The sequence below is a fragment of the Larimichthys crocea genome, chromosome X, assembly GCF_000972845.2.
Source record: "Larimichthys crocea isolate SSNF chromosome X, L_crocea_2.0, whole genome shotgun sequence".
NCBI classification, from domain to species: Eukaryota; Metazoa; Chordata; class Actinopteri; family Sciaenidae; genus Larimichthys; species Larimichthys crocea.
This window is the reverse complement of record NC_040020.1, coordinates 9,170,643-9,195,628: the sequence shown is the minus strand read 5'-3', so window position 1 is coordinate 9,195,628 and position 24,986 is coordinate 9,170,643. Positions and strand designations below refer to the sequence as shown.

At 44.1% G+C, this 24,986-nt stretch overlaps 2 protein-coding genes across 20 annotated transcripts in view; both read right to left on the bottom strand.

Annotated features, from left to right (window-relative positions):
- Positions 1 to 6,111, bottom strand: part of grin2bb (glutamate receptor, ionotropic, N-methyl D-aspartate 2B, genome duplicate b) — a 100,567-nt gene extending 94,456 nt beyond the window's left edge. For 3 of the 8 annotated variants that reach the window (XM_019256444.2, XM_019256445.2, XM_019256446.2), the window contains exon 1: positions 4,247 to 4,658. The gene's annotated coding sequence lies outside the window, so the exon portion shown is untranslated. The other 5 variants (XM_027283305.1, XM_027283304.1, XM_027283303.1 and 2 more) reach the window with 5 other exon arrangements.
- A 4,020-nt stretch (positions 6,112 to 10,131) lies between these two features.
- atf7ip (activating transcription factor 7 interacting protein) overlaps positions 10,132 to 24,986 on the bottom strand; it is a 30,266-nt gene continuing 15,411 nt past the window's right edge. For 3 of the 12 annotated variants that reach the window (XM_019256415.2, XM_019256414.2, XM_019256416.2), the window contains exons 2-12: positions 23,289 to 23,341; positions 21,879 to 22,412; positions 21,328 to 21,787; positions 20,285 to 20,466; positions 20,039 to 20,176; positions 19,873 to 19,944; positions 19,700 to 19,791; positions 18,041 to 18,105; positions 16,877 to 17,530; positions 12,244 to 13,460; positions 11,625 to 12,128 (exon numbers count right to left, since the gene is read on the bottom strand). In XM_019256415.2, coding sequence (XP_019111960.2) covers positions 11,712 to 12,128; positions 12,244 to 13,460; positions 16,877 to 17,530; positions 18,041 to 18,105; positions 19,700 to 19,791; positions 19,873 to 19,944; positions 20,039 to 20,176; positions 20,285 to 20,466; positions 21,328 to 21,787; positions 21,879 to 22,406 — 3,825 coding nt within the window. In that variant the 5' untranslated portion in view covers positions 22,407 to 22,412; positions 23,289 to 23,341 and the 3' untranslated portion in view covers positions 11,625 to 11,711. The other 9 variants (XM_019256419.2, XM_027282724.1, XM_027282725.1 and 6 more) reach the window with 9 other exon arrangements.

The following is a 24,986-nucleotide window of genomic DNA, read 5'->3' as shown; positions in this document are numbered from 1 at the left end:
TCAGCGGCTTCATGGATTAATCGGCTTTTAGTCCGATTGATGCATCGATGAGATAAAATACATCTTCGCCTGGTTATTATGGATGTTTGTGTGTGTGTGTACACAAAGTTCTACATAAATAAAGTTATTACTTCTGTACTAGCTGACTGAATGTGTTTAATATTTCATTTCTTTGCCTGATGTCTGAAGGTTTTCACTCATCTTTGTTTGAGAGGGTTTAAATCTGGAGTGACCTACAAATAAAAAACAGTTTTCATCATTGACGCGAGTTTAAATTTATGCCAAAGACCGACGAGCAAGGACGTCATACAAACATCCGTGCACGAGTATCATGTTTAATCCAGAGCTGCACCTTTATTCATATAAAGTGAGTAAACAACTCTTTGTAACTTCTGTATGGCTGTAAACTCTGATGGAGAAATCATTAAATCCACAATATTTTGATAATTACTTGAGCCTGAATGAATCTCAGGTGAATATTTTCTATGATAATCAGCTGAAAAACATTTGTCGACTTCACGTTAAACAGATGATTAAATCAAGAAGATAACGTCGCACAGTGCACATGATGTTCTGTCTAATATTTGAGTGTGCGTATCACAGAGATAAATCTGCGTGTGTGTGTTTATCTGTGTTTTGAGGAAGTCAGATCTGTAGATACGTTTAGCCTGAGGAAAATCGTCAGAGGAAAATCTGCATGTGCAGAATTTTAATCCCGTCTGGCAGCGTGATGAATTATTCATCCGACAAATTTTATTTACAGAAATCATCTTTCAACGTCGAATCATCTCCGACTGTCATAGTAACATTAGAATGACGATCACACAGAGTCCTTAAAGAAACTTCAGTCAGGCTGTTTGTTTGCTATCAACGTCTTGATGAATGAGGTGTGCGTCGTATCTGTTTGTTCGTCCTGACGTGAACTCGACCAAACTGAAGACCTCAGCGCTCTAAACAGTCTTAATGACTTCCTCTGTTCAACATGAATCCTTCATTAGACCGAAACCCAAGAGGTGAGCGTGCCCTTTAAAGCCTTTATATTTAAACTAGTGTGTGCTCGCAGCGCGCCAACGTCCCACCGTTCTTCTGAAAGATGTCCTGAATCATTTACAGTGTTTGGGTTTGGAGACGCTCGCTTAAAAATCAACTTGAAACTTTCAGGGCAGAAAGTTCTTCCACTGCTAACAGAGGAAACTCAAAGAGGAAGCTGCCGAGTTAAAGTCTGAACATGAGCAAAGAAATCTGAAGATGTTTGTAGACGGTACCGACTGGACTCATCAGCTTTTTATGGGTCAACCAGTGTTGTAGTCAAGACCAAGACCAGGCAGCATATAGTCACTTAATATGTAGCCAAATCTCTTTGGGTGACGCCTCGCAGCCTTCGCAGTCGGCGTCTTTCAGGATTCACACTGTGTTTTTACAGATGAACTCTTTGGCCAACTCAAATGTAGATCTTATGGTAAAAAAAAAAAGCCAAACCATGACAGCAAAAGATCGTAAAATGTGTCATAAAATATGAGTGTGTTTTACAGTAAAACTGTCATATTTCAAAAAACTTTATACGGCATCTTAAGGGAATTTATAGAGGATAAAGTATTTTAGATTTGGGCTTAATTGTACGGTAAAACACCGTAAAATATTTTTTGTTAAATCCTTTATTTATACGGTAATTTCATGTCAGATATAGGGCAAAACAGTGTTTGATATGGGAAAAAATGTCAACCTTGAACGTGAAAACATCAGTAAAAACATTCTTTTACCGTAATATTTGGAAAAAGATATACTGTATTTGTTACGGTAAATTCTGGCAATTTTAAAGTGTGCGGTAAAAAAGGGTCTGTTGATTTTACGGTGACAGTAAAAGACCGTAAAACGTTTATTGTATTTATTGTAAATAGTAAAACAGACATTTCATGGAAAGCCTTTGGCATGAATGCTGCATTTTCACGTCAGTTATGTGGCAAAACGCCAAATCAGCAGTACTAAAATCCTTTTACCGTAATATTAGGAAATAAGTTTTAACAGTAAAATTCTGCCAGTTTTTTTGCCGTTTGTTGTTTGGCGGTTGAAGTTTGACCTCCGCTCACAGACAGACAACGCACAGATTGATTGATTTGACTTAATTCTCCTTATTTTAGTGTTTTCTACTCACAGACGACTAATTAATGATCGCCTCTTTGGTTTATTATGAAGCCTCGGTGGGACAGCTTAGACATTATTACGTGATTCGTGGATAACGCTGTGATATCACCACAGTCGTGTGAGTAAAAATGGTTTCGATTCCGAGACCTTTTAAAGAGTGACCGATCTCGAGTTCTACAACACTGGGGTCAACAAATAAAAGTGAGTTCAGTTTGTTTTGTCTGCACGGCGTCATGTTCAGGATAAAAATAAGTTACAATCTGACACGTGATTGTTGTCGTCTAACAGCGTTGGATCACTTAGGCAATATATGATGCACTCTGAGACATACGGCCTCGTATGTCATATATATAGTGTACACTGTGTGCTCCTTAAGGTCATGCTGGAGAGCCTGATACAGTAAACCTGGTGCATGAGTCACATTTGATCAGTGATTCATTTTCAGAGATCTGTTGCAGATCCATCGAGCAGGAAACAACTAGAGATGTAATGAAGGAGGAGGAGGAGGAGGAGGAGGAGGAGGAGCGGGTCAGCATAGCATTGGTTAACAAACCTCAACCAACTAAAATGCACAACAGGGAGAGTGAGAAATGAATGCATGCACCTGCACACTGAGCTGGACTAATGGAGAGAGAGTGGAGCGATGATTTGAATTTCACCGTTTGCTCAGAGAGACGTTGACAGTGCGTGAAATTCTTGGAAGATGCGATAAACAGAAGCTGGATAACGATCAAAGCCACGGCCTGATAAACAAACCAATTAGTCACAGCGGGGTGAGGAGAGGTTTGACGGGACGAGCGGCGTCTAAAAAACAAAAAAACCTGCTGATCAAAGTTCATGCAGAATCCAGTTCACATGCACACATTCGGATGCACGCACACCTTCATGCATGTGCACACACTCGGAGGGAAGTGGGTGCCGTATTAATTCACTACTCACCTAATTAACTCTTTTCTGTAACACATAATTTATAGACTGTAGTGGAGATGTTTTTACAGAGGAGCAGAGTTGAGACACAAAAGCAAAGACAGAGCAGAACGAGTGGCGGTCCTTCATGTTCCTTCATGGTGACATCCCACTCTCAGTTTATTAAGACGCTGTGTCGGTCCATAAGAGAGGAGGGGGGAGACTAGGACTGGTGTGGGCCTACACGCTACTACCGTCTATTTCAGGTAGACGTCCACGTATCTACAGGATAAAAACTTAACAGTCTAGCAGCGGTGACGCTTTCTTCAAAAAGGTGTGGCGGTCGAGACGAAGCATCAAACACAACGTAAAGAAAAGAAATGTGACAGAGTTGTTGGAGGAGGAGGAGTGATGTGTTTGGAGTGAGGTGGGATATTCAGTAATCTGTCCATCAGTCTGTCCGTCTACGAGCTGCACACCTCGAATCCACTGCGAGGCATCACCCACTTAACCCGACATCCACCCTCGCTTCTGCCTGAGAGAGGACGGGGGGATGGAGACAGGTGGAGGAGGAAGAACTGAAGATAAAGAAATGTTTTGATGATGCTAAGGAGTGTTTTTAGGTCTTAAGGTGTGTGTGTGTGTGTGTGTGTGTGTGTGTGTGTGTGTGTGTAGGCAGTAAATGGCTGCTGATGGAGTGGCTGAATGAGGATGAGCACAAATCAAGCATGAAATGGGATACACTCCTAATGACTCGAGATGGCCATTAGCTCCCAACTTTGAACGCAGCTCGACACATGAAGAGAATATCATTCACTAAACATCCCCCACGAGTTTTGGCCAGATTATCGTCAAAGAAATTGGATTTCATTCTCCAGTCCAGAGACCGAAAACTTAATTTTTCCTCCCTCGTTTCTTCACAACAGGTTGCAAAACAAAAGGAGACATGGCACGAAAGAGAGAGAGAGGACACATAAAGAAAGATTTGTCAAAGACGACGATTAAAAAATGGATGAGCAGAACAGATGAGGAGGAGCGAGAGCAGACCGAACATCGACTGAACGCCGTCCTTCTTTTAGTTTAAGTGTAGCGAGTGTGCATGTGTGTGTCAATGTGTGTTTTATGTATACGTAAAGCACACACAAATACACACAGACAGACAGATAGATAGACAGACACTAAACGATAGTTAACCTACCTAGAGTAACATTTAAGAATCCCGCAAGAGTGTGATGCAAAGAAAATGGGTGTGGAGGGAAGAAAAAAAAAAAAAAAAAAAAGAGTCATTCATGAGGAGTTTGTTTTTTTTAAGTTGTCTTCATCCAAGTTCATTTAACATCAGAGTTTAAGAGACAGAGAGAAGAGGCGAGGATGAGGATGGAGGAGGAGGAGGAGGGGATGATGAAGTGATGAAAAAAGGAGGAGGGACTGACAGGTATGGGAGGGAAGAGTGGAGAAGAGAGGAGGAAAGAAAGGACACCAAAAAAAATTAAAAACTCCTCCTTCCTTTATCTTTTCTCTCACTCATAAATAAAGAAAATTATACACCAGGTAGATGGAGAAATAGATGAGGAGGCAGATGACGGAGAGAGAGACTATATGAAAAGATGAAGCACCTCCCAGCACCGCGATGAGGAATAAGAAAAATATAAAACGAAAGAAAAAATTGAATACTCCAAAGCCTTCCGTGTTTGCTGTGTTTAGTGAGGCGAGAAGAGGGGGGCTGTCAGTGATCTCCCCCTCTTCTCTCTGCAAACTGATCAGTCTTCTTTCTTTCTTTTCTTTTTTTTAAATCTTCTGTCCTCCTCAAAGAAAGATGCCACCTCTCCCCTTCAGATGAGCTGTAACACCAACACAGCTGTCAAGACGTGGCACTCAGGCCGGCTGCATGCTGAATGCTGCTGCTCAGAGATACAGAGAGCGGAGCCGAAACAAACACACCTCTGGCTGGCACAGAGTGCAGAGCACAACTCCAACTGCAAACACTCGCTCTCCTCCCCCTCCTCTAAAGAGAGAGAGAGAGAGAGAGAGAGAGAGAGAGAGAGAGAGATGTGGAGGTGGGTCCCTCTGTGGGACTGTGAATTAGATAGATGCTACAGTAAAAGGAAGGCTGCTGCAACAATTGTCAAGAAAATGTTTCCATAAAGAAGCAATGGCTCCCTCTGTTGTTGCACCGAGCTCACGGAGCGACACGAAGCGGGAGAACAGAAGAGCAACACGTCTGTGACGACGGGAATAAAAGAAGTAAAAAACTGAACAAAGACAGAGGCACAGAGAGAAACGAAAAAGTGTTTGAGCTCTAAAATGTTACAAATTAAAGAATAAGAGGTACAAATATTTATAAGACGGGGGGATAAAAAACATCAGACTCTAAATGTCAGTAACACCTGAACAAGAGCTGTAAATTATAAATCACTACTCATACTGTATATACCAAATATCTACCTCATGTCTATAACCTGCTCACTCTGCATTCAGTGTAAAAATGTCCTTGTTTCCACATGGAGACACGTATTTATATTTATGTAGATAGTTTTTATGTTTATGTCTTCGTTCACCTGTCACGTTCTGTTTTTGTGTTTACATCTGTTTGTTCTCAGCAAAGTGTAACCAGAGTCAGATTCCTCGTGTGTGTGTGTGCGCACACCTGGACAATTACAGTGATTCTGATTGAAAAGGTAGATCTGTCATGAAATGATAAAAAGATGATCAGACTGCATTTTTAAAATTGACTGTATCATATCCACCTACCTCATGTACATTAAGCAACACATTTATTTTATCATAGTTTGCACTTCTAGCGCTACTGTCTGTCTACACATTTAGTTATTTATGTATTTATTTATTTATCTGTACTTAGTTTTGTCACTGTTTTGTCACTGTTTATTTCAGACGTGACAGTGAAGTGAATAAAATGAGATGTCAGTAACTTACTGAGGCAGCTGAGGAGTCCAACAGTCCAACAGTCCAAGATGAATCCAAACAACAAAAATCCAGAAATAACAAAGACCAGAGCAGGGACAGACACAGGACTGAGGGACAGACTGAGGGACAGACACGGGACTGAGGGACAGACACAGGTGAGACTGATCAGGCTGCAACAAACAATTAAAACCTGGCGGGAAAAACAACAATGGCAGGAAGTAAAGTTACAGACACGAGTGGAATCACAAAATAAAACAGGAAACACTAAACAAGAAATCAGAAACACACGTTTAATGTTCATGTTTACCTGCTGAGCTCCTTGTTTTTAACTGCACGTTCATACCTCTGTGTTACGGGAATTTTTAAAGAAAAACCCTTGAATAAAGAGGACTGGATTCAAAGTGTCAAAGTTTAAGTTGAATTTATTATTCTTGTACAAGAAGGAGCGTTTAACAGTGCAACACACAAAGAGGGTCACAGAGAAAAGGCTCCTCGAGGAGCTCTAACCGTTGGTTTGTATACATTTTTTTTTAAATGAACTGTCTCAGACACCTCCTCACTGATAGGGTCCTTTTTTGGTTTTCTGCTCAGGAATGAACATTATGTTTCTTGTCCGAATGACACTTCCCTGGCCTGTCTCTCCTGTCCTTGAACTATTGGTTTATAATAATCTCATCATCAGTAAAACACAGGCCAAATAAAGGAGGTGCATGAGAGAGTTAAAACATCTGAACCCCAGTATAATCCTAATTTTAACACTGTGTTTGTACAAATTCCTCATGTGTGTTCACACACAGGGCCAATAAAAGTAAAACGTCCACGTAACACATCACGCAATTATAAAAAATAAGATTGTCAGTGCTGTTAAACTGTTGGTAATCAGAATGACAGTGATCTGCTGCAGTTCAAAACTGTGCAGCCTGAAGTGCGCCACCTAGTGACAGTCAGTAAATGTGCACTTTAAAAAAACAGTTTCAAATGGTTTCAAACATCATAAAATTATATTTACCAGATAATAATTAAATGTCTTTCTTCTCCTTTTATTAATTTTTACTTCATTCTAACATTTGTGCCTGCCTAATGATTAGAAAGAGACAAAAAAACAGATGATATATATATTGCAGATATATATATTAGTATAAATGTATTTGTAGTAGTTCAGTTTTATTTACATAGAACTAAATGACAGAAATGATCTCTTTCCATACAGAGCAGATCTACACCGTACTGAGGCACTAGAAGCAGCTACTCCACAGTTTGACAGGTTGATTTTTCAACTGTAAAATGTCCCAATCTGTACTGGGCACAATTTAAATACATAAATAAATACATAAACTGAATTGCTTTTTTAAATAACGATAGATCAATGAATTGTTATACTTGCTGATATGAGTACTGGCTTTTATAATATATATAATATCTATAATAATTTAGTTACCTGAGGTGTTCACTACAACACCAATAACAAATCTTCAGACTGACCTGCCTACCATGAATCATGTCACTGAACATATCAGTAGGTTTCAGCTCAAGAGCTCCCCTCACTGGTGACTGACAGCATTGTTAGCAGCTCTGGGTAAAGTACCAGTGTGTAGGATTTCAGCCCTAGTTCACTAGTTCACACTCAAAGACGACCTTGAACTAACGCCTGAACATGGTGTTTGCTAAGAAATATCCATGACTAGCAAAACGAAAATACATGTCAGGCTCGATACTCCGAACTGCTGGTCACTACAAATACAAAGAATCAAAGCCGTTCTCTTAGCATGACGGATTCCCAAGCAGCTGTCCCTGAACCTGGTGATGGGGAACCATCCAGAACTATTTGTGGTTGGGGTGATTCGGTAGAGGTCCCACATTAATGAAAGCTTTGCCCTGATGATGTACTGAGTAGTTTTCATTACTTTCAGTAGAGTCCACGTTGAGTCTCACACAGTTGTCTTGCTTTGTTGGTGTGGTTAGTCCAGGTCAGGACCTCATGTGAATCCCAAGGAACCTGAAGTTGCTGGCCATAGTCACATTGATGGTGATAGGGGCATGTCCTTCTTCTTGTAGTCCACAGTCAGCTCTGTTGCTGTTGCTGACATGATGGTGGAGGTTGTGGGTAGTAGATGTTCAGGCAGACAGCTTTGGTCTTTTGGGGGACAGGGACAATGGTGGACTTCTTGAAACACTTGGGGACTACACACTGGAGCTCGGCCGGATGCAATCAGGCATCAGGCAGTGAGCTTCTAGCTCGTCATCAAACAGGATTTAGGTCGATGCAGCACCCTTGGATTCAAGTATGTCTCTTTGCTACTCATAAACCTTCACATCTCTGTGCCGTCAACCACTACAGAACCCTGCCACAGGTTGCTCCTTCATTCATATAGCTGGTCACTGTTACAGTCAACTAGACACAACCCTGGGAGTCATTTGGTTTCTTCTACCAGCTCCAATCCCCTACCAAGACCCCACAAAACCTCAGAATGTCTGTCCGGATTCTGTATCTGAGATTGCGTGTGATTTCACTCCAGGTTCCTACCCCCAAAGACCGGCCGTCATGGATCCAAGCTTCGTCTCCCATAGACCAGTTCCCCTAAACCCAATCTTCCCCAATAATCTCGACACCAGGTACTGTGACATCCAGTTTCTCCCTCAGTTTTATGTGGTTGGTTTCAGGTTTTTTTTTCTAAAAGATGTATTCCTGAGTGGTTTGACCTGTTTCTCATGCCCCCTGATGTTTTAAATATGTTCAACACTTCAGACCATCAGGCCAAACAGTTTTCTGTGCTTCAAGCTCTCCAGACAAATACGCCCTTGATTTCCTATCAGTGCCACCATCAGGGCTACCTTATAGCTTGACCTGTTCGTGATGGACCTGTAATATTTGCTGTGCACATTCATGATACCAAGATGAATAGCTCTTTTGATTCTGGTTACCCCATGACCTTCTCTGTAGAGCCACATTCATGAAAATCATTGACCATCCTTATATAACTGTAGAATGTTGGCTGCAAAAGTCTCTGCTATGATTAAATTAGTATCCATGTACTTACAATAATACAACACTGACTATCTGGGCAATTGTTTTTAGTGGCGGTCTGCAAGTTTGGTTGATTTCATGCTGACCAACTTGCTTCCTCTCCTCCTGTAGTTAGAATCAGCAAATGAGATGCACCTACGTAGACAATGATGTCCTCTTAAGGTCTGTAGTTAAAGGAGAGTTATTGTAAATAAACATAAGTCGGCTTCATTTTACGGCCATGGAAGTTGCCGCTTGACTAAAACGTGTATCGTTGAGCTCTAGCAAATCAAGTTTCTTTTGAGCCGAGACAAAGAAAGAGGTTGTTGTTGAGCCTGTCCACAGCAGTGCATAGCTCTACTTCAGCTTCTCCAAACCACTGACCGCCGTTCCTTACGTAATCTAAATCCAGTGTTGTTTACATCCATGATTGAGCTTTGTGCGTTCCCACCAACTGTTGATCACTTAAAGTGTGCCACCATTGGTAGGATTGTGTGACCCGTGGGGCGAGCAGACTCTCACGGGAACCTTTAATGTCACTACTAAATGTGGTCGATCAAAGGCTGCCCGATACGAACAGCAGCTGCGAGTTTCAGCCCAATTACCTGGATCACCATGCGAGGGAGATAAAAGCATTCACAGCGTCAAAATACAAACGGTCCTGTTGTATTCGAGGTTTTAGATTGTCGGGAGCTAAGAGGCGAGACTTTAATAAAACCGTTTATTGATGTTTGTCAAAGTCTGGTTGCCAGACAAAAATTTACAAAAGTTCTCATTCAGTTTCTACCACACATTTATACATTTCTGTGCAATTCTGAGTTTACACTGATAATCCTGTCAAGTAAAGCAAAGGACGTCGGGGTCGCAGTAACAGGAGTTAACAACATAAATATCTGACTTGGTCGAGGGGGGGAAAAAAATTCAAATTTGTACAACAGCTTAAGTCACAAAAAATACAATACATACATTAAAACTTGACAAAAAAACAAAAACAACGGTTTGATGCTTCAGTTCTCCAAGTCAGTCAGAAGTCCAGTTGTTATGCAGAGAGATATTTACATACTGTGTTCGAGTGTCCAACGCACTGTTTAAATTCCTAACACACAAAAAAAGCAGGAACGCCAAGGAACACATGAACTTTCAAATTAAAAAAAAATTAAAAAAAGAAAAAAAGTTTCTATTCCTTAAACTGTTCAGCTCGAGGTGGAACTGATGACGTTCGTGCACTGAGGTTCACAGAAGGAGCCGAAGCGCCCGTAGATGTCTTTGGCTCGGACTGCAAAATGATAAGTGGAGCCAGACTGGAACTGGGTCAGCGTACAGGCCATAGGCAGAGGAAGAGCCTTCACCTCCCCGATCTTCTTCCAGTGCTGCTGCGCCGCGTTACTGTTGGAGTTGTCTTGATGGAAGGCATAGAGGTGATAGCTGTCCACGGCCGCGCAGGTCCGATCGGTTTCCGCCACGCACCACGACAGCACGATGCCGGTCTGACTCGGCACCAGCTTCAGCTGAGGTTGCTGAGGAGGCGAGGACCGCTCGGCCTCCGGGGGTAGGCGCGGAGGGGCAGGTGCAGTTGGGAGAGGCGGTAGTGCCATGTTGGAGCCCCGGGTTGGCGTACTGCTAGTGGTTACTGTTCGGGATTTCAGTGAAGAGTCCTGTAAAAGAGAAAACAGATGTGGTGAGTCCAGAAAGACTTTCATAAGTGAGCAAAACAACTGGACTGATGGCAGCCTGTCAGCTATAAGTCAGAGAATAACAGAACTACAGTTGTGCAAAACATGTAAAACGCAGTTCTAAATCCTCACCTGTTGCGGGCGGTGGTGGACCGTCAACTGAGGATTATTGGGAGAGGTCTGATTGCTTTGCGGTGACGACCTTGCTCCTGCACCTGAAGACAGAGCACACACGAAGATTACACATATGCTGCACACCCAATAGCCAGGATGAAGCGTAGCACACACACACACATGCATCAACACCATCAACAGAAGGTGGTGAGTCTTACTGTTGGGAATGCTGATGACTGGATTAGGACGAGCGATGGGTGCGACAGTGGCGTTCTTCACTCCGGTCACTGGAAGTAAACAAACAGTTAGACTACAGCTCGAGGTATAAATACAGTTCATGAAATGAAAGAGGCGCACCTCGGTCTTACCTTGTACGTCATCGTCGTCCTCTGTGAGGTCGATGACGGAGCCTTTGGGTCGTGCTCCTGGAGCGGCTGCTTTGGAGGGAGTGGAGCTGGCAGCCTGGTTGTCTGAAAACAGAACAAAAATATTGATATGAATGTCAAGATAAAGACAGATCAGGGGTCAGCTGAGACAAACACACACAGTTTTAAAACCCTTAAGAGATCCTTTAAAAAAAAAAAAACACACATTTGTTCCTAATGAAAAAAATGTCCCAAAAACTGCTGTAAAAATATTATATATTAATCGGTCTTTTAAAACTACTTCAGCCTGAAATATACGTATCAAATATTAATATTATTTTGGGAGGTTTTAACCCTTTAAAGGCCAGTTTTTAATTAAATAATAATAATTTCCATAAAATACTTTTTTTTTGTTTGATCACAAGGCAGTTTCAGTGTTTGATCATGAGTTTTTTTCCCCACTAAATTTTTACGACTCACAAATTAAAACCAAAGACAAGTTTGAACCAGAAAACATTTATTTATATATTAAGATGAACACTGAGATGACAATGGAGGCGATGGAGGGTGGATGTGTCCAGCTCAGGTGAAGCACAGCCTGCAAACGGTCAGAGTGTGTTCTTTGCATATGACCTTCCCGCATTTGCAGCAGGCGATGCTGCAGCTGGCTCTTCTCTTTGCGTCCGTGCAGAAGTCGCACCGCTTTCTGCCTTTACATTTCCCGATGAGAGGGGGAGCTGCGTCCCGCAGATTTGCAACTATTCCCGCGGCGGCCGACGAGCGGGGAAGGCGCCCTCTCTTCTTGATGTGTGGGGTCACCAGCGTTTCTCCCACCTCTTCGATGTACAGCCTCTGCTTGTACGGTTTCCGATTCGGTTGCCACGACGGCTCGAATGTCCACAAGACGTAGGCGTTATAGAGTGAAATGTCAACCAGGCTGTAGAAGAGGGCCAGTGGCCAACACTTTGTTTTCCTCCTGCAGGAGTAGGTGTCAAGAGCCTAACAAGAGCCCCCGAAAAACACAAAACAAGACGACATGAATAAATGATTAGATAAAAAAAAAAAAAAAACTACATATATTTTAGAACATAAGAGTAAATAAATGTGTGCGTACCTTATCGAGGTTGTTGACGCTTCCTTTGCATCTGTTGTAATCTTTGACTATGACGGGCTTCCCCTTTTTTTCGTCACCGATGTCTGGATGGTGGTGTTTCGTGCTCAGGAGCAGCACATTCTTTCCCCGTCGTTGGATGTAAGAGACCAGTGTGTGGGTCTCTGTGAAAGCAAAAGTGGAGGAGAAGACCGCTCTCTCTCTTGCCTGGAGCAAATGGCGGGGAAGCTCAGGATTGCCTTTACGAATCACACCAACCAGGGCCAGATTCCTCCTGAGCAGCTCGTCTGCCAGCGTGAAGGAGGTGAAATATTTGTCGCAGGTAACGACATGCCCCTTGAGCTCCTCTGTCATGTCCAGGACCAAACTCATCCCCTGGTTGACTTCAGCACAATCGCCAGCTTCTTTTCCCGTGTACGCCTGCAGTTTCCAGACGTATGACGTGTTGACGTCACAGGTTGTCCAAATCTTTATTCCAAATTTGGGCTGCCTGCCCACATTTGGCATGTACTGCCTGAAGCTGCACCTGCCTTTGAATGGGATGAACAGTTTGCCCACGCAGACGTCCCTGTCCGGGTTGAACAGCATCGGCAGGCGGCTCGTCCACATGTCCCAGACTTTGCGGATGTCAGCTAGCTTGTCGTCACAGCCTTGGGTTTTGGATAGCTCGTCGTTGAAGCGCAGTGCTCGGCTGATCTGTTGAAACCTCTTGAAGGACATTGTAGCCGGGAAAATGCTCCGCCCTGATTTGTCACTCCAGAGGCTGCGGGTTGGTTCATTCTTTGACCTGTAGACACCGGCCAAAATGAGCAACCCCACGAATGCCTGCAGCTCCTCCATGTCCACATCTCGCCAGTTTGCGATTGAGCGTCTCCCATGCAGGTTAGTCATGGCCTTAATATGCTCCAGGATCTGATCAGTCAGCAGGAGCGCAAAGCTGGAGAACGGGTCACTGATTTGGGTGGTGGCGTAGTGTGTAGGCCCCGGGATCAAGGTGCTGGCTGCTGGCACGGAGCGGCACGTCTCAACGTGTGTTGGAGACCAAACTATCTCATTTTTTGAAGTCCATTCCGCTACCCACATTTCCTCTCCGCCCTCATCTTCGGATGAGTCTTCGGATGACTCGGAGTTGGACTGCAGCTGGTCTGATTCTACCTCCGAGTCCTCATTTGCAGGATCCTCACAGTCCATTAAGGAGGACAAGGGGCCGTCCTCACAGTCTGAACGAGAACCAAACAAAGTCCAATTTTATTTTGGTTCTTGCTACTCATCATTTTTTTATTTTTTGAAATAATAACACAGAGTTTGGCCGTTTGAAGTTGGACACAAACACACAAAATGAAATATGAACATACAAGAAGCATTAGTTTATGTTTTGGATCAAAAATGTTTTTTTGTATAGGACATTTTTGGTCGTTAGGAACAAATGTCTCAGTTTTTGTTTGTGTGATTTAACACTAGAACTACGAGAATTCCATAACTACTAGAACGACCATAGCAGTCATTCTGAGCGCTCATACTGAACCTTCTCTTTAAGTTTTCCAATGAAGCTTTTAATTTCTGTTTGCCTCGACAGGTGCTGCCTCTCTCCGTCTGAGGAAAGCTTTCTGTCAAAAAGATTTTTTTCCCCCACAGTAAAAATGTTGTTTTTGATTATATAAATGCCAACAAATATGGAGTGAAGCAGAATATTTCGTGATAATTTGGTAATAATAAAGATCCGGACACACAATTTAGATTTAATTAAATGGGAAAATTAATTTTCCAGCCTAATTGATTATTACTCTTATTTCCTTTGTAAAATAAAATCTTATCATACAATGACCTATAACATTTACATACAATAAACAAAAACATTACCAATATCCATTTTATCACATTGTAAAAACTTTATGGACACATATGCAGCACAATACAGTATACACAAAACAGGCTAAGAAAAAACATGAACATTTGCTAAACTTCAAGAAAATGAACTGCTTTAGAAAGTAACGATTAGTTTCAGTGAACAAAACATGCCGCACAGTCCACACAGGTAATCTCTGCCTTTGCTGTGCACACACCACACACCACCTTGTGACAATGGACACATGTACCCTTGGTTTTATTTTTTCTGCAGTTCCTCCTCACTTGGCACTGCTTTCTCTTCTACATCTGCTGCTGCTCTGGCCCGGGTCCTGGCCCTCGCACCAGCATGGTTTTTGTGCTCATGTGGTCGGAGCGAAGTTCGATCGCCAGTCGCATGATAAAGTTCCTCCGCGAAACTTGTTCATACGTGCACTTCTTGAATAGGATCTGCAGCCAGATCAAGGATGTTGTAGAACACAGCTACTGGCCATCTACCGGTGGGTGCTTTGACGGAATACCTCCTTGCCATTTGGTCTAGAACGTCTACTCCTACCTTGGTCTTATTGTAATAATGTACCGTCTCTGGCGTTTTCCTATAGCAACTTGAGATGCCAACAGCTGTGTGGACAGTGCTGAGGATACAGACATTATTTCTCATTTTGCTCTGATACACGGTCAGTATTGCATCGCCACTTTTAAGCACCTCTGTGCTGAACAGCGGCCTTTGCTCCTTCACGCACGGGGGGAGCTCTCTTCTGCTCTTGTTCACACTGCCAACGAAGCTGGTTTCTTTGGCCTGTAGTGCCTTGACCAGTTCAAGGGAAATAAAAAAACTGTCTGTGGTGACGTTCCTTCCCTTCCCCAGGTATGGCTTGACCATTTTCAGCACCACACTGTCTCCAAGTCGCTGACCTGGCCACCTCGTCTCGTCTTTGCCCAGATAAGGTGCACCGTTTAAAATGTATTTGGTATCCACATCCACAGCAAGCCAGAATTTGATTCCGAAGTTGCCCGGTTTCTTTGCCATAAACTGGCTGAAGCTGCAGCTTGCCTTTGTTGTGAAGAGCTGCTCATCCACAGTGATGTTGGCACCCGGGTTGTAACAGGCGATGCTGTTTTGGACAAATCTGTCCCAAACATTTCTCATAAGGGCAAACTTGTCGTCTCGCAGGCGTGTGCGTCGGGTTTGCCTTTTTTTAAAAACACAGGAATCGCGTGATTTCCTTAAATCTTTTTCGGGACATGGTCTCCTTGAAAAAAGTGCTGCCCCACTCAGCTGACCAAAAGCTCTCCATATCCATGCCTTTCCCACCGTGCATGCCACAAATGTATATAAGACCAATGAAGGCTTTTAGCTCTTCAACTGTCATGTCCCATGTTTTGTCCTCCATGACATGATGGGCCTGAGCCACGGTGCAGCCCCTGATGTGTTTCAGCATGTCATTATCCACCAAACACAGAAAAGCTGTGAGGGCATCTTTAATAATGCCCTTGGCGTGCTCTGTGGGGCCTGCAGCTTCTGTGATGTCATTTTGGCACTGTTGCCTTCCTCTGTCTTTACCCGACTTTATATAGACCCACACTGTCTTTCGCCATTTCACGCCTCTCGGCTGAAAGTGGGTTTAAAGGGTCAGCCTCCTCATCTTGTGGCGGACTGAGTTCTCTTGGCACAGATGATGGATCAGGATTTTGCACTATTGCCAAAAAAGAACAGACTAATTACTTTTTAGTTCATGAAATCACAATCTTATTAGGACTTATATTAGCCTATATGATTTCTACTAGCCTGACAATATAGCATAATACTAATAATAGCAATAGAATAATAATAATAATGAAAAGACAAACAGATTTGTCCTAAGATTTGATAATCTAAAACTAAACTATCTTACATTATACGCAATAATGGGTTCCGGTGGAGGTGTGTGCCTGACGTAAAGAAAGTGAATGAATGGATTGGTGGGTGTGTGAGGGGAAAAATAATATGACAACCATTCTCGATAGCAAATCTGCTTGGTATAGCCTACCCTAGATGGCTAGAGATGGATAACTTAACTTTGAAGTACAACTATTATTGATAACAGCCTGGCTAGTCTGCCTCACAAAGTATCAGGAGAAACATACCTGGAATATTATTCGATGGAACAAGGCCAGTTCCAGGATCGGAGATGTCCAGCCGGCTCTTTTTTCAGTGGGGAATGAATCCATTTTCAAAATCACTCTCAGAGCTGGATGAACTGTCCAGGGACTGAGAGACATCGCTCCTCCATCAGACTCCTCATCGTCCAGCCTCTGAAGCATGGCTTAAGCCTCTGTGGCTTTTTATTTTTGATGACATTTTGGATAATATTTTGTTTTTGTTTTGTTTTTTTTTCTTTGGATTAGCTGAAATGTATTACTTATAGAGTTGGAATAGCGTAAATAAAACGGTGGCGCTCTGTCCAATCGCGGGAAATATAGTGGACTGAAACATGATATCGATAACGCGTGCAGTCAAAATGATTTATGATTTATTTTAACAAAGTTATTACACTGTCAAAATTACTGCCTTGGTAGTTCTAGTGTTAAGGAACTGAATATCTTCTGGCAAATTGGAGCCAGATTCATTCAAACGCAGCCAAAATGTCTTGAAAATAAAAAACTAACCCGAGGATCTCTTAAGGGTAAGACACATTTTACATCCCACTCTACCATTCATGTCTGTCTGTTTGACAACTTGCCTTTTACAAGCTTCTTACAGCAGCTTAGCCTCACAAAGACAACACTCTTAATCAAAGTGAACTCCTACCTGTCTTTGATGTCAGCGACGTCCCCTGTGGCGGTCCTGGAGCGGTGGAACCTGTCGCCGCCGGCCCAGACGTTGCAGGTGAAGAGGCGGAAGACATGGCTCCTGCTACAGAGACGGACTGAGCTGGCGTCCTGGCCGTGGTCACGGATACCCCTGCGTTGGGGGTAGTTATCGCCCCGGCACCGCCCTGGTAGACAGCACGGGCAAGAGAGATCTGCGTCGACATCTGGGCGGCGGAGGCCTGGAGCGCTGGGACGGTGGCGGCAGCCGAGACTGGTGCCGTGGTGATGGCGGGAGCAGGCTTGAGTATAAAAGTGGCGGTAGTAGTGGTTTTGGATTTGTTCAGCGTGTTGGCTGCGGACAAAGAGGAGACTGGAATGTTGACCAGCGTCCCCGGCTGGCCGTTAGCCATCGATAAAGGCAGCTGGATGAGCAGCGGCTGGCCTGTCGCCATCATGCTGCTCCCGGGGGCCGTCTTCAGCAGCAGGGTGCCCGTGGGACTCTGTGTGGTGATGCCAGTAGCCAAGGTGGAGGCGGCATTAGCAGTGGAGGTGATCAGCTGGAGGATGGGGGCCTGTGTAACCATGGCAGTGGAGGTGGGTACTTGGACTGCAGCTGAGGTGGTGGCCTGCAGAGCTGAGAGGACTGAATTTACTGAGGAGGACAGAAAAAATGGTTTAATTCAGAATGTTCTGTACAACCTATTCACTTAATGCAAAAACTAGAAGCAGATTGTTGTCAATGTACTCAACCATTTTTTTATTTTTTTACAGGCAAAGCTCATGGCAGTTAATACCATCCATGCAATGTACACTGCAGCACTAACACAAATTCAATCAGAAACCTACAGGAAACTTGGAAGACCAAAACCAACAATTCTTCATCCATCTCTCTCAAAGATCTTTGGTCATTCTTAGTGAAAATGGACATTTTTTAACAGGTTCCATGATGGCTGGGCAACTGCAAACATTACCCAGTGTTGGGGACTATTTTCAGCCACAGGTTGGGCACGTTAGTGAGTATGTTGACGTGACTCAAAAGCTCTTAATGGCCTTGAAGGAACGTGTTTGGCTACACAGGAAGTACTTGTTAGTAGCATCAATTCGTTGGTTTTGCCCTTTCGGTCCCATGAACACAACAATCAAGCATAAAGGAAATACTCACCAGCTGTGCTGGACGAAGAAACGGTTGTTGGAGTCTGCTTTACTTCCATGGAGGTCCGGACCGGCCTGTTTAGAAAGATTGCTTATGCTTAGAGCTGTTCACGTCCACAACAGGAAGACGAGTGAAGGTGTGTTACGGTAGTGACATTTTGTTTTATTTAGTTTCATACAGTCATCTTTGAACAGTCCGCTTCATAACTGACGTACAAGTTAGAGTTTTCATTAAAGCATTTATCAGTTTGTAACTAGTGTTTCAGTTTCTACAACTTCCTATGTACAAGTCACCATGATTTTCTTTTTCAATATATAGTTAGTGTTTATGAACGCTGACGATAATCTAAATGCAATGAGAGACAAAATGTTTCGATTATGTTCAATGTTGCATGATGACAATTGTCCCAGTTTTGCGCTCCCGTTCCTCTAGCGTAACACCGTCAAAAGGACACGGCAGTTCTTTCGTCATATTCTCTAAAAAATTCCGGTCTTCTCTTCACTCGCAGTATTTCATTGATGGCGTCGCGGATCTCTCTCCAGCTGTCGCACAGCAGCAACGGGAATCGACGTTCAATGTACATCCTCATTGCCCTCCTCAAGTTCATGGGCAGCGCCTCCTTGCCCAGTAATCCGACGTAGTTGACCTTTGCGACCCAGTCGCAGTAGACGTCATACGGGACTAAGTAGCGGAATATGTAAGATGCGTAGCGGTCCGGTCTTGGGTTGCCCGAGCTCCTCTTACAGTTGTGGTACAGCACTTTCTCCAAGTGGGAGGTGATCGTGCGGAGTTTAATGTCTGCTCTGCAGTTTCCTTCGCTGTACTCTGACAGCTTTTTAGCCATGGCAATATGACGTGACATATCTTGATCTTCTTCTTCCTCTTCCTCCTCCTCCTCCTCCATTTCCTCTTCCTCCTTCTCCTTCTTGACAGGCAGTGCAGGAGTCTTGCCAACAGAGGGCGCCACTCTCTCTCTGGGCACCTCAGGCTGCGGCTCTACTGCCTGTCGACGCAGCACGCTGTTGGGGAGGAGAGGTGCAGTTTTAACTACACTCTGCACTGCCTGAGGAAACGCTCAAGCTTCACATTGTAGAACGTCACAAGACTCAGGACCTGGACCCGCACGGGGTTTGCTTTGCAGGTGCAAAACACAAGACTGGCACGTGTGTTTGTTTATTCCAAACCAGTCTTAAGAAATATTTGGAGTGTGAAGTTAAAGAGTTTTTAAAAAAAAGGTTGATCCTGACAAAACCGAAGAAGAAAATCTTGGTTTCCAAAAAAGGTCTGGATTTGGAGGATGTGGGGATTCTTTACTCTGTCCATTAGTTTTAAATTCAGTCAAGTTGTGATTACGGATAGCAACCTGGGACAATGTCAACTAATCACGCTGTGAACGGCTTCGTGTGTCATACTAGAAGTATATCAGTCCGGTATTGTCACGTTCATACAAAGGCCAAATTATATTCAGACAAAGACACCAAAGTGCAGACTGCCAACATGTTTAAACATGAATTTTGATTCATCAAAATATTTTGTCACATGATGAAATGGTCTGTCTAACATGGGAGCTTGCTGTGAAGTGACAAAACCTGATAACCTCAATGCTAAATTCACAAGTTAACATGCACAATAAGGTTTACAGGGATCTAGATCAGAGCACAGACTCACCGTGGGACTTGAGGGCTGTTTGAAACAGTTGCAGTCTTGGCAGCTGCAGCAGCAGCAGTGGCGGCGGCGGCGGCAGCAGCAGCAGCGAGAGCCTGCAGAAATCAGACAGCGTGTCGTCAGAAAGTTTTCATCCCGTGATCACGTGCACGCGAAGATTTTTAGCCACTTCTTACCTCTTGTTTCCTTTTGTTCTCTGACGCCTGATTGGCCTCCCCAAACTTTTTTGCTAGTCGGGCGATCTTGGCCTACGAAACAAACAAAAAAAAGAGAGCCGGACTTAACAACGTCCTCCAATCAGCAGAAGAGTGTCTTTAAATGCTGCATGTGTTTTTAACTTACTTGGAGTGTGTTAATGGCGGTTTGGTGTTTAGTGGCACAGTCGATCTTGTCTACTCTCTCCTTCAGCTCCTCGAAATGTTTGTCGAAAATAGTCAGCTGCAAGGCCCTCAACCGCTCATCTACAAGCTGTTGCACAATCTGAGGATGAAGATCAGGTGAAGAGACAACGAGGCAACGTTAGGTGATGCATCAAAGCAGAGTTTGGATGGGTTAAACTTCGGTGCAGCAGGACAGACGCATGCAAACCTTTTCAAGTTTATGATGACTGCCAGCTTTTGCAGTAATCTTAAGTTCCAGTTGTGCCTCCAGCTCCCCGCGCTCCACCTTGGGCCTCTTCACCTCTCGTTTTATGGGCCGTTCATCTTTTTCGTAGCCCTCTGATAAAGTGCGCTTCAGTCCCGAGGTGGAGCCCTTGTCCTCTTGCACTACTTGGGACACAAAGACAAGAGACCGGTTAGTACCACGTGTTTGCCACTCACAGCTCTAAATCTTTTATGCATTACACGCTTTCTGGCTGTCTTCTGTTGTACGTCAGTCTCAGTCGAGGCAGAACAGGCAAAACAGATTTACAAGTCAGCTTTTAAGGATTTCTTTTTTAAGTTCATGGACTTTTGTATTTTCTGATCTACCAATCTTTTACAACACTCTCATACACACATTCATACACTGATCTGTAGGTGCAAACTATGTCTTGCTTTATTTCGGCATCATTTCACTGGAAAAAAAAATAAAAAATCTGATATGTATGTTTACACTGAACGCTCAGTTAGATGTGTTGACTTTGGGACAGTCTGGCCTGTGTTAAAAAAACTTTAATACGACATCAGAGATCGTTTTCTGTCTTCCACTGCATGTCTGCCTTATTGCATCATACTTGCCGGCATGAAAGCGTCCTCAACAATTGCTCTAGTAGACATTAAGACTTGCGAAACATGAGCTTCCGTCGTAGGGTCTTAAAGTGGAACTAATTTTTTACATTTCAAAATCAAGTCGAGAGACGCCTGAGTGGCTTTTTTGACAAAACCATGGGCGTTTACCAGGCAGGGAGGAATTAACACAACATGAGCTATGGGTGATTTTGGTTCTTGACCCAGACGGGTCTTCCGAGCAACATCTTTTTATCCGTCTCTCACAACCTCCCTGGCTTCTAAACTAAATAGTTTGAGTGCTTAATTTTGTAAAAACCCTGAACCTTTCATTTTCCATAGCTTCTAACACTTCCATGAGTTTCTCCATCAACATGGAGTAAATGTCACAAGCCACCCGACACAACGTCCACTCTCTCGTACCTGTGTTAGATGGAGGAGTGGATGCTGGCCGAGATGGCTTTGTGGTTTGTCTAACTTCAGTCTTTTCCTTTTTGGTCTGTACTTTCACGGAGTCCACCTCCATCTTTGCCTCACTTATTGATCCCTTCTTCACATCCTCTTTGTCATCCTCCAGTTCTTTCACTTCCTCTTTGGTTTCCTTTTCCTGTTTTACGTCCGCACAAGAAGAGGATGCTGGATGAGACGAGGAGGAAGGACGAGGGAGAGAGGAGTCAGAGGCGGTGGACTTTGGGGATGGAGGTTTTTCGTCTTTTGTTTTGGCCGTGGAGGCCTCGGGGTCCTTGGCCTTTACAGTGTCATTATCTGTATCCATTGGCTCTGTGAAGTCAGATACTGGAGAGGGCACAGATGAACATGGAACCAAACCTTTTACAGAATCCTTTTCCAAATCCACAGCAGAGTCCTTCTTTGCCTGTTCAGCCTGAGGAAGAGCAGAATTAACCGTTAATTCGTTAGAAAGGACGTTTAACATTTCAACATTAACGAGTATTAATCCAGGTCACTGAATTTACCTCCTTCGCATCCGTGTCTTGTTTCACCTCTTTGACCCCTTCCTGGTTCTCCTTGGATTCTGTTGATGTTGGTGTAACGGACTCATTCGATGAGGTCGACGGAGAAACTTTCTTCTCCCCCTTCTCCTCCTCATCACCCTCCATCTTTTTCAGTTCAAAGTTCAGAGAGTGGAATGGTGATGTGGGAGAGGCGTCCTCCTTCCGGTATGGGCTTTGCGAGGAGGGCGGCGAAGGGGACAGATTTAAGGACAGGAAAGGAGCCGGAGAGCTCAAATAGGCCGGCGAGGCGGGGGACGTGGTGCGAGGAGAGTTTGAGTCCGAGTTGTTTTGCTCTTTGTCCCCGCCTTTTTGCCCGTCCTCTTTGTGTGTGCCGTTCATTAGAGGTGGTGGTGGGGGGGACTCGGACAAACCTGGAGTCGCTGTCAACAAAGTGCTGTGGAGACTCTCCAGCTGCCCTCGGTCGCTGATCTTCATGGTTTTCCTAGCACGGAAAATCTTCTTCTTCTCCTCTGTCACAACAACTTCCATCGCTGCCTGTGGAGAGACAAAGAGAGATTAGATGCTATCAGAGCACGTGATGAATCTGGGAAAGATCTAGAAAAACACAGTAACAGCTGCTGGAGTGCACAGCCACAGCCTCTACCGCTCATGAACATGTCTTGCACCTTACATGGTAAAGAAAAGGTTGCAGAGTATCAGAGGAACCACTAGAGGTCACTGCAGAGCCCTGTGTCTCTCTTGTTTGTTCTTTTCTAGAAGGTTCTTCTTTCACAGAGATCTGCAACCCAAAATGGTTCCTCGGCTGCCCGTTTTCTGGACTACGAATTTGACTCCTGAGGCCTAAATCAGACAGATCCTCACTGCCTGAGCACACAGTGCAGTATCTGTCCTGAAGTAACAACAGTCAAGGTGCAGCACAGTCAGCCAGAGATCATTTCTCATGTCAGCCAGAGAAGCTCTCACAGCTCTGACAAACTCCTCCTTTTTTTATCCTAAATTTCCTGATTAACTTACGGACTCCATGTTAACCTAAGCCTTCGATCCAAAGAACAGAAATGAGATTGAAGTTAACAACAGCAGCAACCCAACCTTTCCTCCCATCCCCCCACGCTCCTATTGGTCCACTCCCCGGCCAATCAGAACAGGCAAATTGAAGCTGTGCTGGCAGCAGTGGAGAGGATATGTAAAAACATGGAGGACTTTCCGTACACAGTTCTGACTGTTGCTCACGTTGTGGTGCTCAGGCTAGTTGTCACCTTTTTTGTGTGAATTCATCTGATGTGTGCACGTTTTATATGCATGTGAACAAACAATGTTGGAGATGCATTGAAGGCTGTGTGATGCAGTGAAACAACAACAAACATGCTGTGATATGAAGCAACAAACATGAATCATTCATGAAGTTCTCACCTTCAAGTCGAAGGGTCCCTGGTCATGGATTTACCACAGGATTCTTCGACAACCTGAGGGGACAAAGATGTATTTTTTTTTAATTTATAGCTTCACACTAGAAATATCAACTCTGCATGAAACACGCCGACCAATCAAATCAAAGTGTAACCCTAAATTTAGCTCCTCTGAATCGAGCAGTCGATCTCCGTCCCTCGAGCCGTGTGGCTGAGCGCTCGGCTTCAAAAGGGGAGATATTCATTTGTGGGATCGCTGCGAATTTTTTATCACTTATGTTGATGATCGTGTGATTACAACACAGCGTACGGCGGAGCAGCGACACAGAGGGCCAGTGTTTACATCTGAATGTTACTACAGACAACAAAGCTCATCAGTTTTAGTAACTAAGATACTTTGAACGTAACGATCGAGGCATTAATATTAAGACAAAGCTTGATTTATAAGACAGAAATACATCCGACTAACTAATAAGCTATTTGCAGTCAAGACAGCAGAGTTGGCTACTTGACATGCTAACCGAAGAACACACAAAAGGTCAAGAAGAAAAAGATTAAAATGTCTTTCCAGGAACAGGACAGAGAGGCGTCGAGCTGCAGGAAGAAAGCTTTAATACAAGTCACCCAGATTCTTTAATCGTGAGCTCAGCTCTTCACACGTCGACTGCATTTCAGACGGACAGCAGTCCTGTTCGGATGCGTGCAGATAAAGCTGCACACCGCTTTCAGCAGCAGAACGTGGCAGACATTTATCAGTCGGGTGTCATCTTTGAGATCTGACGTGGTGAGAGCGACGAGCTGCTTCAGCTTTGTTCTGTTAACTTGGTTAGCTTCGCTGTGACTGTGGAGACTGCAGACGCCGACAGACCTCGTTTTCTTTTGGACACGAGGGTTTTGCAACTTAGCAAGCCGCCCCATGCGTTCACTAAGAGGACCGACTGTACACAGAAGGTGGCGCACAACACTGTGAGCCAATCAGACTCTGCCTTTATGGCAGCAGATATGACAACAAACTGAGGTTTGTGAGGTGAAGTTGCTTTAAATTCTCACAAGTTGCTTTAAAAACGCTCACTGCCTCGCTTCACATTCCTATGTTATTGCACACTGCGCAGAGCACAATAATCTCCTCCTCCTCCTCCTCCTCCTCCTCCTCCCGTCCTCCCGTCCTCATTCACTGCGCCTGGATTCAGTGCAGGGACTCAAAATGGCCGCCAGCTCTTCTGCTGTTTGACAGACTGGGCTCTCTCAGTTGCTAGCTGAGCAGCATTCTTCTCTCCTGATCAGACAGATCAGGTTGCTGCACCACCCTGTTCTGTTCACTCTGCAGGGTGGCAACAATGTAAAGAATGTGTACATTATGTTAGAGTTAAGTAAACATTATTGAAATGTAGCTAACATCATTTAATTGCGCCTAAATGTCCGTTAATTGTCCGACTGCGTCGGCGAGTCCCACGTGGGCGTGGCACTTGATGCACACCTGATGTCAGGTCACCAAAAGACTGAAGCTGTGACCCACTTTATTCACATCAACGTTGCAGATGGAGACAAACTGAAGCCTGAGGTCTGATTCAGACGCCGTGTTTCTGTCGTTTCATGCTCTGATACTGTGAGCTGACAGCTGACGCCGAACAGAAGCAGACTTCCATTATTTCACCATCTTCCTTCGTGCACCTTCTTGTCAGAGTTATCACCCCTGCGGGTC